The sequence below is a fragment of the Dipodomys ordii genome, unplaced genomic scaffold (genome assembly GCF_000151885.1).
Source record: "Dipodomys ordii isolate 6190 unplaced genomic scaffold, Dord_2.0 Scaffold99, whole genome shotgun sequence".
Taxonomy (NCBI): Eukaryota; Metazoa; Chordata; class Mammalia; order Rodentia; family Heteromyidae; genus Dipodomys; species Dipodomys ordii.
Genome location: NW_012267315.1, coordinates 6,362,591 through 6,382,320, shown reverse-complemented (window position 1 = coordinate 6,382,320; position 19,730 = coordinate 6,362,591). Strand labels below are relative to the sequence as shown.

The 19,730-nt window shown below is 42.3% G+C and overlaps 1 protein-coding gene across 2 annotated transcripts in view; it reads left to right on the top strand.

Moving 5' to 3' along the window:
* Rin2 (Ras and Rab interactor 2) overlaps positions 1-19,730 on the top strand; it is a 199,467-nt gene that overhangs the window by 144,063 nt on the left and 35,674 nt on the right. Inside the window, exons 5-8 of one of the 2 annotated variants that reach the window (XM_013027076.1) lie at positions 5,133-5,325; positions 8,468-8,579; positions 11,833-11,905; positions 18,227-18,318. In XM_013027076.1, the coding sequence (XP_012882530.1) occupies positions 5,133-5,325; positions 8,468-8,579; positions 11,833-11,905; positions 18,227-18,318 (470 nt within the window). The remainder of the gene's footprint in view (positions 1-5,132; positions 5,326-8,467; positions 8,580-11,832; positions 11,906-18,226; positions 18,319-19,730) is intronic. The other variant, XM_013027077.1, reaches the window with a different exon arrangement.

The following is a 19,730-nucleotide window of genomic DNA, read 5'->3' as shown; positions in this document are numbered from 1 at the left end:
AGAAAATGTGGTATATATACACAATGGAATTCTATGCCTCCGTCAGAAAGAATGACATTGCCCCATTTGTTAGGAAATGGAAAGACTTGGAAAAAATCATATTAAGTGAAGTAAGCCAGGCCCAAAGAAACATAGGTCCTATGGTTTCCCTTATTTGCAATAACTAGTATATGTCTGAGTCAAGCAGAAAACTTATCAATCAGATAAGTTGATGTTAGGAAAATGAACCCTAAGATATATATTCAAATGTTTTTTTTCTTTCATGCGATTGTTTCTAACACATTTATAAGATAATTTCTTTGTTGCTTTGTATGTCCCTCTCCCATGGTATAACCCCTGCTTTCACTGTATTTGATGTTGGTATAATTTGTGGAGGGGAAATGAAAAAACAAATCGTTTAAATAGGGATACAGGTGGACCTATTGCAACAATGAGATGTACAAGTCCTTATGTTGAAAATGAACTTTACAACTTTGATGGGGGGAGGGGAGGATGAGGATGGGGGAGCAGGGGAGGATGGGATGGGAAGGGGAAACAAAGGAGGAGGCTACAATGCTTGATAAGAAATGTACTCATTATCTTACCCATGTAATTGTAACCTCTCTGTACAGTATTTTCACAAAATCAGTGGCTTTTTCTGTACACCAATAACGAGAAGAGTGTGGCAGAAATTAGGAAAGCATCTCCTTTTGTAATAGCTCCACAAAAAATAAAATACCTAGGAGTTAACTAAAGAAGTGTAGGCCCTCTATGATGAAAACTTTAAAAATCCGAATAAAGAAATTAAAGCAGAACTAAGGAAGTGGAAAAACCTCCATGCTCCTGGATAGGGAGTATTAACACCGTGAAAATGACAATACTCTCAAAGGCTATCTACAAATTCAGTGCAATGCCTATCAATATCCCAACCTCTTTCTTCAAGGAAATAGAAGAAGCAATCCAAAAATTTATATGAAACAATAAAAGACCTCAAATAGCTAAAGCAATCTTTGGCAGAAATAACACTGCTGGAGGAATATCAATACTAAATTTTAAACTCTACTACAAAGCCAACCAAAACAGCTTGGTACTGGCACAAGAACAGACCTGAGGACCAATGGAATAGAACTGAAGACCCAGAAATGAACCCACAGGCCTATCGCCACCTAATCTTCAATAAGAGAGCTAAAGAAATAGAATGGAAGAAAGACAGCCTCTTCAGTAAATGGTGCTGGCAAAATTGGTTAAACACCTGTAGAAAACTAAAGCTAAATCCTTATTTATCACTCTGTACCAGAATCAACTCCAAATGGATCAAAGACCTTGAAATAAAAGCAGACACCCTGAAAACATTACAGGAAGGAATAGGAGAAACTCTAGGTCTCCTTTGCACAGGCTGAAATTTTCTTAACAGAGACGCAGAAACACAACAAATCAAAGAAAGGTTGGACAAATGGGATTGCATGAAACTGCAGAGCTTCTGCATGGCAAAGGACATAGCTAGCAAGATCAATAGAAAGCCCATGGACTGGGAGAAGATCTTCACTAGCCATACAACAGACAAAGGCCTCATATCTAAAATATACTTAGGACTTAAAAAATTAAATCACCCAACAACAAATCCTCAAAGAAACAACTTCCCCGCTAATAAGTAGGCTAAAGACTTAAAGAGAGACTTCTCTGAAGAGGAAACAAGAATGGCCAATAGACACATGAAGAAATGCTCAACTTCTCCAGCCATAAAAGAAACATAAATCCAAAAAAACAGCATTGAGATTCCACCTCATCCCAGTTAGAATGGCTATAATCAAGCAATCTAATAATAACAGATGCTGGAGGGTATGTGGCCAAAAGCGAATCCAACTGCATTGTTGGTGTGAGTGTAAACTTGTTCAACCACTCTGGAAAGTAGTATGGAGGTTCCTCAAAAGACTACACATAAGACCTCCCCTATAACAAGGCCATACTAAAGCTACTAGCACAACTATGTTTATCGCAGCATTATTTATCATAGCTAATGTATGGAACCAACCCAGATGCCCCTCAGTAGATGAATGGATCAAGAAAATGTGAGATGTGTGTGTGTGTGTGTGTGTGTGTGTGTGTGTACACAATGGAATTGGAATTCTATGCCTCCATCAGAAAGAATCACACCTCCCCATTTGTTAGAAAACGGAAAGACTTGGAAAAAATCATATTAAGTGAAGTAAGCCAGGCCCAAGGAAACATAGGTCCCATGGTTTCCCTTATTCACAATAACTAGTATATGTCTAGGACAAGCAGAAAAGGTCAAAAGCTATGTACATATGGCCATATAAGATGATGCTAAGCAAAATGCACCCCAAGATAGGGACACAAGAGGTTTTATATTTGTTGCTGTTGTTTTTAATGTACTTATAATGTACCATGTGATTTTTTTGTTTCTTTTGTATGTTCTTCCCCCATGATATAACCCCTGTTTTCACTGTATTTGTTTCTGGTGCCCTGCAACTTGTACATACATTTGGGGATGGGAAGGAAAATAACAAAATGCTGAAATAAGGAAACATGTTGACCCATTGTAACAATGAGATGTCCAACACACTATCTTGAAAATGAACTTTACAGCTTCTGGTGGGAGAGGGAGGAGTTGGGGAGGTGGGAGGGAAGGGATGGTAGGAGAAAAACAAAGGAGGAGGTAACAATGCTTGATAGGAAGTGTACTCATTACCTTACTCATGTAACTGTAACCCCTTTGTACAGTATTTTTACAATAATATATATATATATATATATTAAAAAGACTTTAAATAAAAGAATCCACTCCCCCTTCCATGTGGCTTCAACACCAGCCTTGAAGACTTTGTCCAGGCCACACACTTGGGTTTCAGTTCTGATGTTTGAAGACTGCATATGTCACAAGCTGGGCCTGCCTGGTTGGAAATAACTACCCAGGCAGGGCATTCCTGCTTGCTCTTCCAGGGCTGTGTTGGTATCCTGTCCCCTGAGAGCTAGAAAAGTGTCAGGACTGAGTGTGGGAGAGGAAAAAAGACCCAAAACTAAGCATTCTTTAATTGGAATGGAAACTTCCTCTCTTGAAACATGACTCAGTGAGATAAATAGCTGGTCTGGTTCTCCTATTTCCCTCTTAAAATCCCCCTCCTCCTCCTCCTCCTCCTCTTCTTTTTCTTCTTCTCCTCCTCCTCCTTTTTGGTGCTAGTGTTAGGGCTTAAACTCAGGGACTAGGTGCTATTCTACTACTTGAACCACACCTCCGTGTCCAGTTTTTGGTAGTTAATTGGAGTTAAGAGTCTCATGGCTTTCCTGCCTGGGCTGCCTTGAACCATAATCCTTAGTAGCTAGGATACAAGCTTGTGCCAGCCTTGCCCAGGTCCCGTTATCCCTTTTAAAAAATTGGGATCACAGTTCTTATGAATACTATGTGAATGTTTCTACGTAACAGTAAATGAGAGAATGTCCGTAAATGGGCCTTGTGTACAGTAGACACCATGTGGCTACAAACTGTCCTGTGTTCCTGATCTTTTTTGTTGCCTACAAAGTTGGGTGGACACCGTACCTTGTTTTGATTTTTAGTTCTGCCACTTTATAGCTATGTATTAGTCTGGACAGCTCAATACCTTCTCAGGCCTCATTTGTAAAAGAGGGATTAAAACATGTTCACTGATATTATCAACACCAGAGGAAGTCAGTGGTTTATTAACATGGTTCATATACTATAGCAATCACTCTTCTAAACTGTATGATTCATTCAGGAGTTTTGGGTATATTCACAGTGTTGTCCCATCAGCATTTCCATCACTCCCCCAAAAACCTGGCACCTGGTACTGGCCCCACGCCTCCCATCCCCTTCTCCCTTCCCCTCCCATTCTCGCCCCTCCCTTCTCCTCAAAGCACTGATCTCCTCTCTGGTTCATGTAAATGTGTGGCCTCCTGTACCTAGCTTCTTTCTTAGCATCATCTTTCCAAGGTTTGATAATGTGTTAGCCTTAATCAGCATTTAATTCCTTTTTATGCCTGAGTAGTATTCTGTTATGAGGTTAAAACTTTGTACTTATCTACCCATCAGTTTTTAGACTTGGGGACCATTGCAACTAATGGTTTAGTTTTACCAATAGCTTAGCATTGTTTTTTGGATATATTGTTGTTGGTATTGACTCTTGTTTTTTTTATCTTTTTAAGTATTGGGGTTTGAATTCAGGGCCTCATTCTTGAGAGGTAGGCACTCTATTGCTGATCCAGCCCTTGGTTCCCATTGTGATTGGCATGGTAGACCTACACCACCATACCCAGCTTCTTTTGTTGAGATGGAGGCTCAGGATGCTCTGGCTCTACTGACTTTGAACTGCCATCAGCTGAATCTCAGCCTCCTGCATAGCTAGGATGACAGATATGCACCACTTGCATCTGACCTGCGACGTTTTGTTGTAAATAAAGCTAATGATGAGAGTGCTTAGATTTGTCAGAAGACATAGAATCTAACTGTTTAGGTGCAAAACAAATATTCATAAATGTGTTTTTCCTTCAGAGGGGCTGTGTTCATTCCCATGATAGATACTATTGAACATTAAGACCTCACAGCTAGCCATTTATGGAATTTATGATTTAGACTTCCATCCTCCAAGTCAGAATTTTTTTTTTTTTTTTGTCAGTCATGGAGCTTGAATTCCAGGCCTGGGCGCTCTCCTTCAGCTCTTCAACTCAAGGCTTTACCACTTGAGCCACAGCGCCACTTTTGGCTTTTTCTGTTTATATGGTGCTGAGGAATCGAACCCAGGGCCTCATGCATGGGAGGCAAACACTCTACCACTGAGCCACCTTCCCAGCCCTCCAAGTCAGAAATGTTTTATGCCCAAGGACACAAAGAGAACTAAGCAATATTTTAGGATGTTCAGAAACTTTTGAAAATGGAGTTAGAAATAGAAGGTTGAGTCTGTTGAGTATAAAGGCTCTCTTTAGTATTAGGGATATGAAGTAAAATAAAACATCTGTTTGCCCTCCAAGATTTTTAGTCTTGGATTGAGTGAGACAGTAAAGTTGTGACTTGATGAGATATTGCCTATACTATGCTAGGGCTGCGCTGTGAGCCTGTAGGGATGGTCTCCTTGCTAGGATATTGGCAGCAGTCATTGACCCAGCCATTCTCTTTCTCCTAGCATGGTCAGACACAAAGATGATGGTTATTCTGAGGAAAAGGACATGAAGACCTGTCCCCGTGACTCTGGCTATGACAGCCTCTCGAATAGGCTCAGCATCTTGGACCAGCTCCTGCACACCCACCCCATATGGCTACAACTGAGTCTGAATGAGGAGGAAGCAGCCAAAGTCCTGCAATCCCAGCCTCCAGGGGTAAGGCCCAGAACCTCGGGAGACAGACACAAGCCAGTGGAGCTGCTACAGTCCTAAAGAGGAACACTGAGAATGGGTTCCAGAAATTTTTTCCCAAGCTTCTAGACCTTGGTTACAATGTAAAGAAATTCTGGAAACTGCGAAGGCAGCTCCGAGGAATAGATCTCTTCATAATTTGTCTTCATTTGCTCTGTTACCATGGGAGATGCAGGGCTCAGTAGTGTGTCAGGTCATCTGGGTAAGCAGGAGGAGCTCTTGCTAGAGACTCTGAGCCTGACTGGTTGAAATTGGACATTAAGGGTGAATCTGGTTCTGGGGTCCTCTGCTGCCCCTTCTGCTGTCCTTTTATTCTGAGTCTGGGACTCCTCTATAGCCAACCATTCAGCTTCTATGATACCATGTATATGGTGACTGCTATTGAGGTAATCCTCTTTTTCTTCAGCTTTCTCAGTGGCTTTCCATATGAGTCAAAATCCCATCAGTTTTACCAGCTTCTGACTATCTAAGACCACTGTTTCCTTTTAGGAAAACTACTCCCATAGTGAAAGGTATTAGCTCAGTGGTAGAGTGCTTGCCTAGCATGCACAAGGTTTTCAGTGTAATACACACACACACACACACACACACACATAAATGTATAGCTATACCTCAAAAACAAATGCTATTCAGTGATTGGTATGTTCTGTGTTGTCCCAGTATGCTAGTCTCTTGCCCCATGTGGCTATGTACATTCTTCTGACTTAAAGTGAATACAGCTGGAAATCCAGTTCCTTGGCTTCCCTAGCCACTTTCAGTGCTCTTATGCCATATTGGATGACACAGGATATGCCCATCATTGCTCAACATTCTACTGGAAAGCACTTGTGTACAATGTCTATTTCTTGTCAAAAGACAAATACTAGAAACCACAGATAAAATAACACTTAAAACGTGTGACAACAAAAAGAAACTAAGAAGTAGATGGAGAGCAAGAAGACATTTCATCAGAAGCTGCCTGAGGAATGTCAGGGCACAAAACCAAGCTTTTAAATTTTCCTAAAATCCAGAGAGTATCTATTATCACTCTTTTTACTTATAGGTGAGTCTTCCTTTACTTGGTTATACTTGAAAACAAAAAGAGATGCTGAACAAGCCTGAGATCTGAGATCTGGGCAGAGATTAGGAGGATCTCAGTTCAAGGCCAACTCAAGAAAAATGTTAATGAGACCCTGTCTGGAAAATAAACTAAAAAGCAAAAGGACTGGGGCATGGCTCAAGTGGTAAAACACTTGCCAAGCATGCACAGGAACAGAGTGCTAAATTGAAACTGCATAAGAAGAAAAAAGAGAAAAGAAGGAGAGGAGGGCAGGGGAGGAAAAAGGGGAAGAGAAAGAGGAGAGGGGAAAGGAGGGGAGAAGAGAGGAGGGACCAAGATTTCTTTTGGAATATGCTGGATGATATCTTTGATCATCTTTGTAGAGAGAATCCCCTCCTGAGAGGCCCCATTTCTCCCAACTATCTGCTCTTGCATTTCTACCAAAAATTCTGAAGCAGAGCATTGCCATGTTACTAGGCAACGATTCCCCTCCCTGTCCAACTCTCCTGGAGAAGGCTATGTCCCTTCCTGTGGAGACATGCACAGGAACAAGCCAGGCAAGAGTGTTTTCTCCATCTGGGTGGGGCCTTCTTGCATGGACCAGGAAACAGTTGTGTGCAGAAGGATGGTAAAGTCATGCAGTCTCTGTCACACCTACTTGGCCCTGCCATTATCTTACCTAAGTAGCCTTCAATACTATGGAAATGAATGTGTTTCAGTACAGCTTACTTGCAGGAAATGGAGACAGGATGGATTTAGTCTCTTGGCCCATGTCTCATCCTGCAAGAAACACAGTCTGGGAGTGGCCCTTTTAACATCCCCACCTGTGAAGGGAGTAGTGCTTTCTCTCTGGCAGCCAAATGCTGCCTCTCAGCACTGGCCCTTTTTCATAGGATACTACATAGGAAACACCTGTTTGATGTTAGGCTGTGCCAAGAGGCATGGAGGACCCAGATAAATGAGCTGGAAGAGTTCCATAAATGTCTCTCTATGGATGCCGGGGGGGGGGGGGGGGGAGAGCTCACGGGTCATCTTCTTGGCTCTCCTCTCCTGACTCAATGTTCATGCCCACCTCCTCTCCAATAAAGTAGCTTAGAAAATATGAACTGGGCATAAGAAGAGAAACAAAGGTTTGATGGCAAAGAATGAAATTCTGTAGCAAGATAGAGGGACAGAGAAAGGTGTCCAAATGCAGAGGAAATACCCTAAGACACCGGAAACAGGACAGGTGAAGATCCTTAAACAAGGATTTTATACTAAAGAAAGGAACCAGGACTCATCCAATGCTGTGCACTGCCTGGCTCCAGGGAGCATTGTTGGATTTGCAGGCCAGATGAGTGGCGCCTCCTTGATTCGTGCAGTGCACAACCTGTATCAGATTGTGGCGTATTTATTTCTGCAGTGACAAACACTAGGATGATATCCTGAGTCCGCTGAGAACTAGTTTGATTTAAAGCACATATCTGAAGACAGAAGTAGCAACTAGAGGGAATTATGGGAAAGTGGACTGACTTGTCAACAGACAGCCTCAATGTTAGTTACCCCCTAGCCCCAAATGGAGCAGTCATTTGTGTCTGCAGAACATTGAGCCATCATGTCTGGTCTTGCCATAGGATCCCACTTTGTAAGAGAAGCTAGAAATTCAGGTTTGTAATGCGACAACTAAAACTACAAAACAACTCCCAATTGTTCACTATTGGAAACAAATTCATGACACCATGAGCCAATGAACCCCCAATTCACCCTATGGTTTTTTCATGTTACCTATATTTTAGACATCTATATGCAACAGGGACTGGAGATTGTGGATCTCTTGCATTTTTACTAGGCCAGAAATGCTTCTGCACATTGGGAGATGCTAGATTCATGAAGAAGTTGGGGTCAAAGCCAGTTAGCAAAGCAAGGATGCTTTAGCATGCTCTTAGAACACTTAGGTCTGGCAGCAGAGTGTCCTCCATTAAGCCATACACTTCTGCTGGGAAGGAGGTCTATTCATGGACATAAGATGAAAGGATAATCATGTTTTCTAGATGTTTCCTAAGCTTGACTTTTTCTTCTTTCTATTAGATTTTCCTGGTTCGTAAGTCCACCAAAATGCAAAAGAAAGTTCTGTCCCTTCGCCTGCCCTGTGAATTTGGAGCCCCACTCAAGGAGTTTGCCATTAAAGAAAGCACATACAGTAAGTAAGCAGTGGGTTGTCAGGGTCAGGACTGGGCTTCAGTAAGGGTCCCCCAGGTCTCCTGGAAGGAACTGGAGCTTTGAGACAGGTAGACATGAGTGAGTCCTGATACTCTGTGACCTGTCTCAAGAGCCTCATTTTGCCCATCTGTGCAGTGGGGTGATAGGTGATGGTAACGTCCCAGATATGACTAGGTCAGTTAAACAACCTGCACGTCAAGTCTCCAGCCTGCTGCTGGGCATGTGGTAGGGGCTTAATGGAGACTGAATTCCCTGCCTGGTCCCCAGTTAAATAGAGTATAGATTTGGTTCCCTGGTTTTGCTGATGACTAAGCAGCCCCTGAGCCCTTTGACAGGATTACAGCTAAATAAAGCATGTGTCTGCACATCTCTGTGAGTTAATAGTCCTCTGGCAGATGAGTTCCCTCCAGGCAATCACTGTGCAGTCTTCTGTGAAGCACAGTCATCACAGGTGGAATCTAGGCCGCTGGGTAAATAACTGGCTAGACTTTTGAAGGGAGACGATGTTCAGTAGTGTGGCTTTTCTTTCTGCTATTCTGTGGTTGCTGTTTAGTTTTTGGTCATTGGAAAGTGAAGTTTCAGGCTGCCAAGTTTTAAGTAAAAAAGGGAACACGCAGTTCTGATGTACTGCCAGTCTTCAAGAAAGGATCGGAAGATGGGTCTGAACACCAAAGAGGACAGAGGCTTCCGTGCAGATCTTGGGCTTGAAAGCTGAAGGGTGAAGGCAGGAGAGGCAAGTCTGGAAGCATGTCTGAGACCATTGCTCATTTCTTATCCATCCTGACCCATCTACACCTCTCTTTCTATATTTGAAGAATCTGAAGGTACTGAGGTCAGTTGCAGGGCAGAGATGAGATTAAACTCAACTCAGATGTCAGTCTTTCCCAGCCACATCATCTTTAACTGCTAATGTCTGGAGGGTACATTTCTAGCAGATGTCAAGTAGGCTAGCCCCTGTGATCTGCTTCTGGGTCAAGGGTAAAACTAGAACTCACAGGGTCAAGGATGCCAGGGAACTCCATCTACCCAAGAAGGCAGAACTGGCCAGTATTGGAAAATCCATGGAAAGGTAATCCAGAAACAGGTTTCAGATCCACTGTTTTGAAGACAATTAATTAATGGTGAATTTATATTAAATTCATTAAGAGATTCTGAGTTGACATTTAAGTTGGCCAACCAAACAATGACAAATATTATATGTGTGTTATTCTTGATTGTTTATTTGATTGGTTTGTTTGGCTGTCGTGTTTTGTTTTTTTGAGACACGGTCTTGCTATGTATCCCAGTCTGGTCTTGGAATCACAGTCTTACTGCCTTAGTCTCCTGAGTGCTGAGATCATGGATGAACATACATGACCAGCATAAATTTTTGTTTTTGCTGGAGCAGGGCCTTTCATTCACTTGGCTTGCTTGCTCACTACTGATGCTCTACCACTTAAGCCATGCATCTAGCAAGCCTTTTGCTAGTTAATTGGAAATGAAGTCCTGCAAACTTCTCTGTCCAGGCATAAAAGGCTTCTAACCTTGATCTGCCAAGTCTCGCTTCCTGAGTAGCTACAATAACAAGTAAAAGCTACCAGCATCCAGCAATAAATCTTCCTATTTTTTTTGTTTGCTTGTTTGTTTTAGTTTAGTACTGGACCTGAGGCTTGAACTCAGGGCCTAGGCACTGTCCCTGAGCTTCTATGTTCAAGACTAGTGTTTTACCACTTGAGCTAGAGCTCCATTTCTGGCTTTTTGTTTTGTTTTGGTGGTTAATTGGAGATAAACGATTCATGGACTTCCCTTCCTGAGGTGGCTTTGAGCCTCAGATCTCAGATCTCAGCCTTCTGATTAGCTAAGATTACAGGTATGAGCCATCAGGGCCTGACTCTCAATGTTTTTAAAAACGTTTCTACTATACAATGTTCACTATGATGAGTGGCCTACAAGCTACTTTCTTTTTCTTCTAGAAGTATAGTCAATTTTTGTGAGTTCTTTCATACTGTCCACTAAGGTCATTGTGGCCATGAGAATTTTCCTCCCTAATATGATAAAACCTCTGTCACTCCTTAATCCACTCCAATGACTTCAAGTGATTAGGAAAATTGATTTGGGCAAATGTGTGTGTGTGTGTGTGTGTGTGTGTGTGTGCGTGTGTGTGTGAGCACTAAGGCTTGAACTCAGAGCTTAAGTGTACTATCCATTAACTTTTTTGCTCAAGGTTGGTGCTCTACCACTTGAGCCATAGCTCCACTTCTGGCTTTTTGCTAGTTAATTGGCAAGAAGAGTCTTATGGATTTGTCTTCCTGGGCTGGCTTCAAACTATGGTCCTCAGATCTCTGAGTAGCTAGGATTACAGATGTGAGCAACTGGTGCTCAGCTACATACAGTGCTTTCAAGTAAATTATTACATTTTCTAAAAATATCAGTTCTTACTACTTTTCTGAGAGGTAAAGAAAATACATAGGTGAGAAAACTGAAGTTTAGAGAGGTTAATTTCCCCCAAACAAGTTCCCTCCCTGCTGAACAGGAGAGAGTGTGGTCTACATGCATGTTTGTTGTTTCTCTGCATGTGTCTGTTTATGACACCGTATGTTCAGGGGATGAATGCATGTTACCAATACAAATAAGCAAAATAGTACAAAATAAGCTAAGTGGGGGTAAGAAGTTTGACAAGAAATGTACTCAGTACCTTACATGTGTAACTATAATCCCTCTGTACATCACCTTGAGAATAAAATTAAATAAGCTAAGCAAATAGAGTATCAAGAAGTCTTGGAGTATTGCAATAAGAGCAGAATTTCAGCAGAGATGGACTGGAGGGTGACTGACAAATGCATGAGGATTTGAGATCAAGCCACTCACAGCTCCAGTGCTTAGTTGCTGTACAAAATAGGCTCCAGGCTTACCATGTGGTGATGGCCTCTCATCCTCTTACTCCTGCTCAACGTTATGCTTTGAACTAAAACAAAAAGCCAAAACAAAACAAACTGTTGTGCAACTGAAGCCTGTCTGCCTGGTATGTTTACCAAGCTCCTGAGCATGTGCTAAGCATGAGTCAAGGAATGAGGCTCTGGGCCCCTGACTGTTTACAGCCTGTGTCTGGCCAAACCAGCATCCTCCTCACAGCTGGTTCTGATAAAGCACACGGTAGTTTGTTTTAGGGGCCTGTGCTAGACCCTTAGACAGCTCTTCCTTCCCCAAATAAACTCAGAGAGACTTAGCTGTTTGATGGAATCTCTCTTTTCCAGCCTTTTCCCTGGAAGGCTCAGGAATCAGCTTTGCAGATTTATTCCGGCTCATTGCTTTCTACTGCATCAGCAGGTAAGCTTTCTTCCTCTCTGTATGAGTTCAAACATCTGCTTGGTGTGCATCATGCAATCTTGATTGGAGTTGGGAGGAGGGACCCAGGAGGCTGGAAATGTAGTAGATGTTGAAGGGAAGGATTGTTTAAAATGTTTACCAAGGCCGGGCTAATGATGGAAAGGACTACCTAATCCCTCCAGATGTAAGGTCTCATCAATATGATTATTTCTTCAAGCTGCTCTCAGGAGTCACCAAACAGAAAACACACACATACACACACACACACACACACACACACACACACACACACACACACACACACACCACAAATACACGCACATACAAATGGACACATACATAGAAAACAACCAATGATTCAATCCTAGACTATTTTAAGATCCCTGGTGATATTCTTGAAATCTCTCCAGGGGATGGAGTCTGATTCTACAAATGTGGGTTCCTTAAGCCAACACGTAGATTTTTCATGATGGTTTGTCAGGGTGCTTGTGTTCATTTCATAAGTGAAACAATTGTTATAGTCTCCATGAACTGAAGCCTCAAATCAGGATGCTATCCAGTGCCAAGATGGTATGAGGTGTAGAAAGCTTTTTATTATGCTCATCAGATTTTTCTTTTTGTCTAGTAATGACAGCTTTTCACACTCAATGTTCTCCTGTGGGGAAGAAATGACACATTTGTTATCCATAGGTTGGTATTGCCTGCCCTGGTCACCAGAGTTCACTTGGCTTCCTTGACTTTGCTGTTTGCTATCTGGAACCTCTTCAGGGAACTATATCACCAAAGTTCTTTCCAGTGGTTGCAGCTCACAAAGCACTCAAAACGAAGCTGAGAAGTCCCTTTGGGTTGAGTTTACTTTAAGGGCTGGCTAGTTTATTTCTCTGGGGCTGAATTAGATACTCATTGTCCCTGGTAACCTGGCCCTGAGGTGACCTGGTAGCCCTGGTGACTGGGCACTGAGCTCTTCTGGCCTCTGTGGCTACACAGTAAATGGCCTGAGGAAGAGGAGGTGCTTTCCAGAGGGAGAATCCAGTGCTGTTCACCTGCAGGAAGAAAATGAGGGCTTTTAGAATGAATGCCCTGTAAGCCCCTCCCATGGGGGGGGGAGTACCACCTGCTTCTCTGGATTGGTTACTAATCCTTGCAGCCTATGGAAAGAAATGTGCTTGTAAACATTTAAGTACAACTACTGACAATGAGTAATTTCAGATTAAGAGAACGAAAACATTGTTTAGATGAATACTGCCATTATTTCTTTTTATTTGATCTTTTAAAAATGGGCTAAATAATACATTCCTTCTTAACACACATATAATCACCAGGCATGCCGTAGGCACCGAATGTAGACTGGAGCCCTGCTATGTTCACAGTGTCTGAACAGAGAAAAATACATACATACTCTGTGTGTGTGTGTGTGTGTGTGTGTGTGTGTGTGTTTTGGGGTTGTGGTGTTGGTACTCACGATAGAACTCAGGCCTGGGCACTGTCCCTTAGGTTTTGTTTTGTTTTGTTTTGGCTTAAGACTAGCACTCTGTCTCTTGATCCACAACTCTGCTTCTGGCCTTTTGGTGGTTAATTGAAGATAAGAACATCACAGACTTTCCTGCCCTGGCTGGCTTCAAATTGAGATCCTCTGATTTTAGCTTCCTGAGTAGCTAGGATTACAGGAGTGAGCCACTGGCTCTTGGCTTCTTTTTTTTTTTTTCAATACACAATCATTTTATTTCCAACCATTATTTCCAACCATTTGGAATTATATTAAAACTTACAAAACTGCCTCCTATGAAAGATTTCAGGTTAATTCTTTATGCTCTGACAAGAAAATGAATATTTTAACATCCCTAATTCCAGAAAGCCAGAAGCACCCCCAAATAATATGGTAAATGCTAGCCCTACCCTTTAAAAAAAGAGGGGGGGGAATATGTTGTCCAAAGAGAGGACTGGTATAGAGGGACACAAGTCTTAATGAAATACTTCTGAAGGTTTTCGGTTGGTTATTATTCAAATGTGAGTATAATTGCATTGTCCCACAGAATGTGTATAAACCCACAAACCCAACCCTTCTACCTTCCTACCTCCCACCCCATCCCAGGGACGCACACCTGGTCTGCTCTACAGCTAGCCAGCTCAGAGGAGACTTTTCATGCTCACGTGTCAGCAAGAGGTGAAGCTGGCTGGTGTGTTTACTTTCCATGGATTGAAAACTGTGCTGTGGTTGGAAAAGAGACTTCTGCCTATAAAACCTTACTTGGCATTTGCACAGAATAGATAGCATCTGTCCCTCCTGTTTCAAGTAGGTGGGAATACCTGCTGTCCAGGCAGGGTTGTCTGATAATTAAAGCATATGAAGTGTAGGGAGGCCTTTTTGAAATTACAAAGCATGCTCTCACCGTCAAGTATTTACAGAAAAAAAAAATCCCACCATTGCATTTTACAAGTAGAAAGGCCTGAGATTAATTTTCCTAATTTTTTTCAAAATGCAAAGATACTTGGTCTTGATATTTTTTTTTCTTTTTTAATGTGACTCATGTGTTTTTGGTGTGAGTTGGTGTGACACAGTCTAGCAAAATACTTTTTGAAATCTTTCCACTGGTTGGTTGTGCATCCATGTATGGAAGTTGCAAGTGTGATTGGATTGTCTCATGCAGTGTATCCAGTATTCATGGGCAAGAGAATTCAAGCACAGGACTGGCCATGTCCAGTTGGATCAGTAGATAGCACAGCTGCAGACACAGCCATCACTCCATAGCTCAAGGCTCCCTGCACTGGACTGGGAGCCGCTTTTCAAATCCCATCGAGTGCTAGAACACTTGCAACCGCATTCAATTGCAGAATTCACTTCAGAAATGGGGCCAACATCCTGCATATCCAGCAAGCTCCCAGTATGAGGACAATGTTGCTGGTCCTTGGGCCATACTTTTGAATATTAAAGAGATGTAGGACATAATAATTGGGCACTGGGGAGACCTGTGCCAGGTACCATAAGTACATTATCTCTACCCTCTCAGTAACTCTGTAAGTTAGGGTGGAGAAGGATCCAAGGCTCAGACAGTGTAAGGTACTTAGCCATAGTCATTTAATCAAAAAGTAGCAGATACGGGATTTGAACCCAAGCCTGCCTTAATGCCACAACCCCATATATTGCCACTCAGCTCTGCCAGCTACACACAGGTTGAGAGCCAACACAACTGGTTGTGAGTTCTCTCCCACTATGCCAGACAGACACTCACAGCTCACTTCTGTTCTACAAGTACGGAGGGTTGTGCCCGGAACCTCACCTGTCTCTGTTGGTGAATGATAGTGACCCCAGAAAATAGGAGACATCACAGCTTCCTCCCGGCATGGTAAGTGCTGTTGGCACATGATTATAATCCTCACTATTCAGAAGGCTAAGATCTAGAGGAATGATGGCAGGATCAAGGCCAGCCAAGGCTGAAAAATCAGGGAGATTCCATATCCAATTAATCAGCAAAAACCTGGGCTGGAGACATGGCTCAGCTAGTAGAATGTCAGCCATGAGGGGGACAAAAACTATATAAAACAAAAATGAACTAAATCTAGACTGTGCATGTTGAAACTCTTGAGTAAAAGATAATAATTTCATTTTTGTATTTTTGCAAGCTTTCTTATTGGGATCCGTCTCTTTAGTAGGATGTAGGTAAAAGGAAATGTCTGTATGCACACATGTATAGCCACATGTCAATGCTAGATGCTTTCTAGCTGGCATAGTGGGAGAGGCCTCACATACAACATCTAATTTTTTAAAATTTATTTATTGTTATGGTAAAGGTGATATACACAGGGGTTACAGCTCCTTAAGTCAGATACCATTTTAATCTTTGAGGAAATCTGTTGCATTTTGTGTTTCTCTTTGAAATGATGATATTATCAATAAATAAAATTATAGCATTAATACCAGAAGCAGCTATAAATTATGTTTGTATGTACACTATTTTTTAATTTTATTTTATCGTAAAAGTAATATACAGAGGGGTTACAGTTACATAAGGTAGTGAGTATATTTCTTTTCAAACAGTGTTACCCCTCTCTCTCAATTCCCCTCTCATTCTACTCCTCTCCCCTGCAAAATTGTCAAGTTCATTTCCAACATAGTAGCTAGTGAGTATTGCTGTTGCATTGGTTCACCTTCTGTCTCACTGTTTGTTGTGATTCCACAACATCTCATTTTCTAGTAGATCAAAGCCTACAACTATCCATTAACGCATGGCAGGTGTGGCTTCCTATCCTATGTCATTTAGAAAAATCCAGACTAGTCAGGTGATGTTTCATCTCTGGATACTCAGTTGTTGCTTATGGCTCTTCCCCTTGCTTACCCCATTGTCCAAAGAAAGTAGACTTAATTAGCTGAGTTTGACCATATCAACTTATATTGGCAAGATACTTTGCACAGTTCTGTTTCCCATTCATCCTTATTTCAGATTGTAGTCAGGGTCACTGCCCTGACAGGTCACACAGCAGCTTCTATCTACCCCATCCCCCCATCCATAGCTCCACCTGCCTCATCTCAAACAATATACACAGAAGAGAGTGCACGAAACAACTGGAGCACAGATAAAGGTCTCCTGCTCGCCAGATGTGATTTGGGCTGGATATGTTTGGACAAAAATAACCTCCTGACTTCGTGTGAGCAGTATAGTGGAGCTTGGTGATGCCATAAAGTGTGTCACAGCATTCTTTTCATGGAGTTTACAACTGTTTACACTGTCACCATCTGTCAACAGCTTCAAAGGTTCCAAAATTCTTCAGCCATCCAGATTTAATCTGATTCTTTCTAGAATGCTGCCTCATAATGCCACAAAATAACAAACATTTGGTATCCTTACTCCCTTCAGTAGACATTCTCAAGACATTTTGTGATGACAAAATACAGGCAGAAGTTCCAGGTTTTGTACCTACCTAACTGCACCCCAGACACAGGGGCCTCCTTGCTGTTTTTCATGGTGCTAGGCTTCCTCTGCTTGGAATATTCTTCCCTGCATGGTTTCCTCCTTGGCCATATATCGATCTTCAAACACCTCAGGAAGTCTCAGTGTTACCCTCCAATACTCATGATTCCCTTCACATATGTAATGCATCAGTGGTGTGTCTCCTATGTATTCTGTAAATTGAATATTTATTGTCCCTTGGTGTCTGCTGGAATGCAATTCCATACTAGCATACTGATGATTTGTTCTCAGGGAACAATGTCACATCCTAGATGAACAAAAACATTTGTCCAATGAATGAATGAATGAATGACAAATCTTTGTTTACAAAACCAGACCCGCTACAGAATATGTTCAACACCTATCTTGGATAAGTCACCATTGTCAATGGATAATTGTTCATGTATGCAAAACCGCTTCCAGGCAAAAGGTTGTGTTGAACCCTGTGGGGAATTCACCAGTGCTTTGTGAATGAAAAGGTCACAAGCCTTGTATATGAAAAGAAGTAACTGTCACATCTGCCTCTGTGCTGTCTGAGGAAGCAAGTCATGGTCCGTGCATTTACTCAAGACTTGATGCCTTGGCTGTGGCAGGACTCAGCTGTCAGCATGGTTCCTTTCATTGGGCTGTGTGCTGTGTTGTCTATCACCCTATGTTGTCTCTCTGCATGTGGCTCTGCTGCCCTTGGAGCCACATTGCCTGGACAGCTGTTAATATGAAATAACTTCCAAGAGTGGTTGAGGGGCAGCCGCACGTATCACCTGTGAGCTTAGAAATGCAGGGTCTGCACCCTCTGTCCACTCCCCACACCTCCTGAATTACATATGCAATCTAACAAGGGAGTTCTTGTGTATGTTAAAGTGAGAGATCTGCCTTCAAATATAGGAGAGAGTTTAGTCTTCAGCACGTAGAAGACAATATGTGGTCTCCAATTGGGAAATGTCACAGGTGAAACCAGAAATTTCACTGAAAGCCTGCTGTGTATAAAGATTTAGGATTATCACACATTCCTGTCCAGGGTGTTGGAGCCTGACATTCAGATAGGCATCTAGCAAATTAGTACCTAGTGTTTTATAGGTGTGATAGATCTACCAACATAGTCAGCTATTCTCATAATCACTTTACCCAGCGTTAGTTGCTCAGATGAGAGATTCAAGCATGCTTGTCTCCTGGCCTGTTGTGAGTATGATAGCACTGGCAGTGAGTATTGAGTCTTGCCATCAGTAAAGAGTAGTCATGGTTAGATGTGATGTGGTGTGGTTTGTACTTTGGACATTTTAGACCATTTAAAGCACATCGAGGATGAAAAATGAATGCAACCAGATAGAAATCAGACCCATAATTATAAACATTTTCTTTTTTTCTGAAAAATCAGGGATGTTCTGCCATTCACCTTGAAGTTGCCCTACGCCATTTCCACAGCCAAGACCGAGGCTCAGCTTGAAGAACTAGCCCAACTGGGACTAAGTAAGTGGGTACCCAATCCCAGATCTCCTTTAAACTGAGGTCATAGAGCAAGCTGCATTATTATGGGGCTGGGCTACAGCTATGTGGCTGTGCCAATTACACCTATGATATGATTCTAAAGAATCCAACCTTTTAGGTCCATAAGGTCGCTGGATCATGCTTTTAGGACTTTGTTTTTTCCAGGTCCAATGTTCAGCCAACTCCAAAACTGGTTACTTCCAAATCTCACTGGCTTTATTGTCTGTGGTTTTAGGGTACTCAGGTGTTGAGATCCGGTTGTATTAATGTAGACCTTTGTCATCTGTCAGGGACTGTCTTTTCTTTTAGAATTTTGCCTGAGGGAAGGCAGTGCTTAGCAGAAAGAGACATCCATGTGCATATCATGTGTATGGCCTTTAATTTTGAGTGAGACCTGGGAACACACATGGCACCTCTGAGCTTTGTTTTTTTTTTTTTTTTTTTTGGTCGGTCATAGGGCTTGAACTCTGGGCTTGGGTGCTGTCCCTCTGCTCTTCAGCTCAAGGCGAGCACTCTACTGCTTGAGCCACAGCACCACTTTTGTTTTTTTAGTGGTTTATTGGAGATAAGAGTCTCACAGACTTTCCTGCCCGGACTGGCTTTGAACCGATCCTCAGATCTCAGCCTCCTGAGTAGCTAGGATTACAGGTGTGAGCCACCCAGCTCACCTCCGAGCTTTGAGGGATCCAAGCATGAAGGAATCTCAAATAACATCTGTCTTGCTCCCCCTCCTACTGTTAAATTCCCAGCCTGCTCTTGTGGGTCATGACCCTTGCCTGGCCAAGAATCCTTGCTTTGGTAGCTGGGATTTGCTTCCTCCTCTCTGTCCCCTTACTGATGGCTCCAGAGTGCTCCCAGTGCTGGCAGGCAGAGGTTGACAATGGATCAAGTCACATAACATGCCCAGTTGGATTCCTTTGTCCCCTTGCTTTTGAGGAATCTGTGTGGGTTTAGCTTTGAGGAGGGGAAAAATAGTCCTTCCCTTCTAGATGAAAAGGGGAAAATCTTTTAAGCTATTTCTTTCTGCAACTTTGATTGCTTCAAGAGGATTGCCACACATGTCTGATGCCTTTCTGGGTAATAAAATTGGGAAAGAGAATCTTGGGAGGGGAGTAGCAGAACCATGGAAATGTCCCTACTGAAAAGTTATTGATTCTCTTGTGATTAAGTCCTTCCCTCCTTGGAAGAATAATTGAAATGCTTCCTGAAGTGAATATAATCAACTCGATTATAGGACTTCTTTCTTTCCTTTTTGATGTTGGGGATCAATCCCAGGGCCTTGCCCAGCACATGATCCACAAGTTCTCAACCACTGATGAGGCCTCTCAGTGACATGTACCAGGTCTCTCTTTTCTCTGGTTTAGTAGTCAGCATGCAGTATGTGCTCCTTTCAT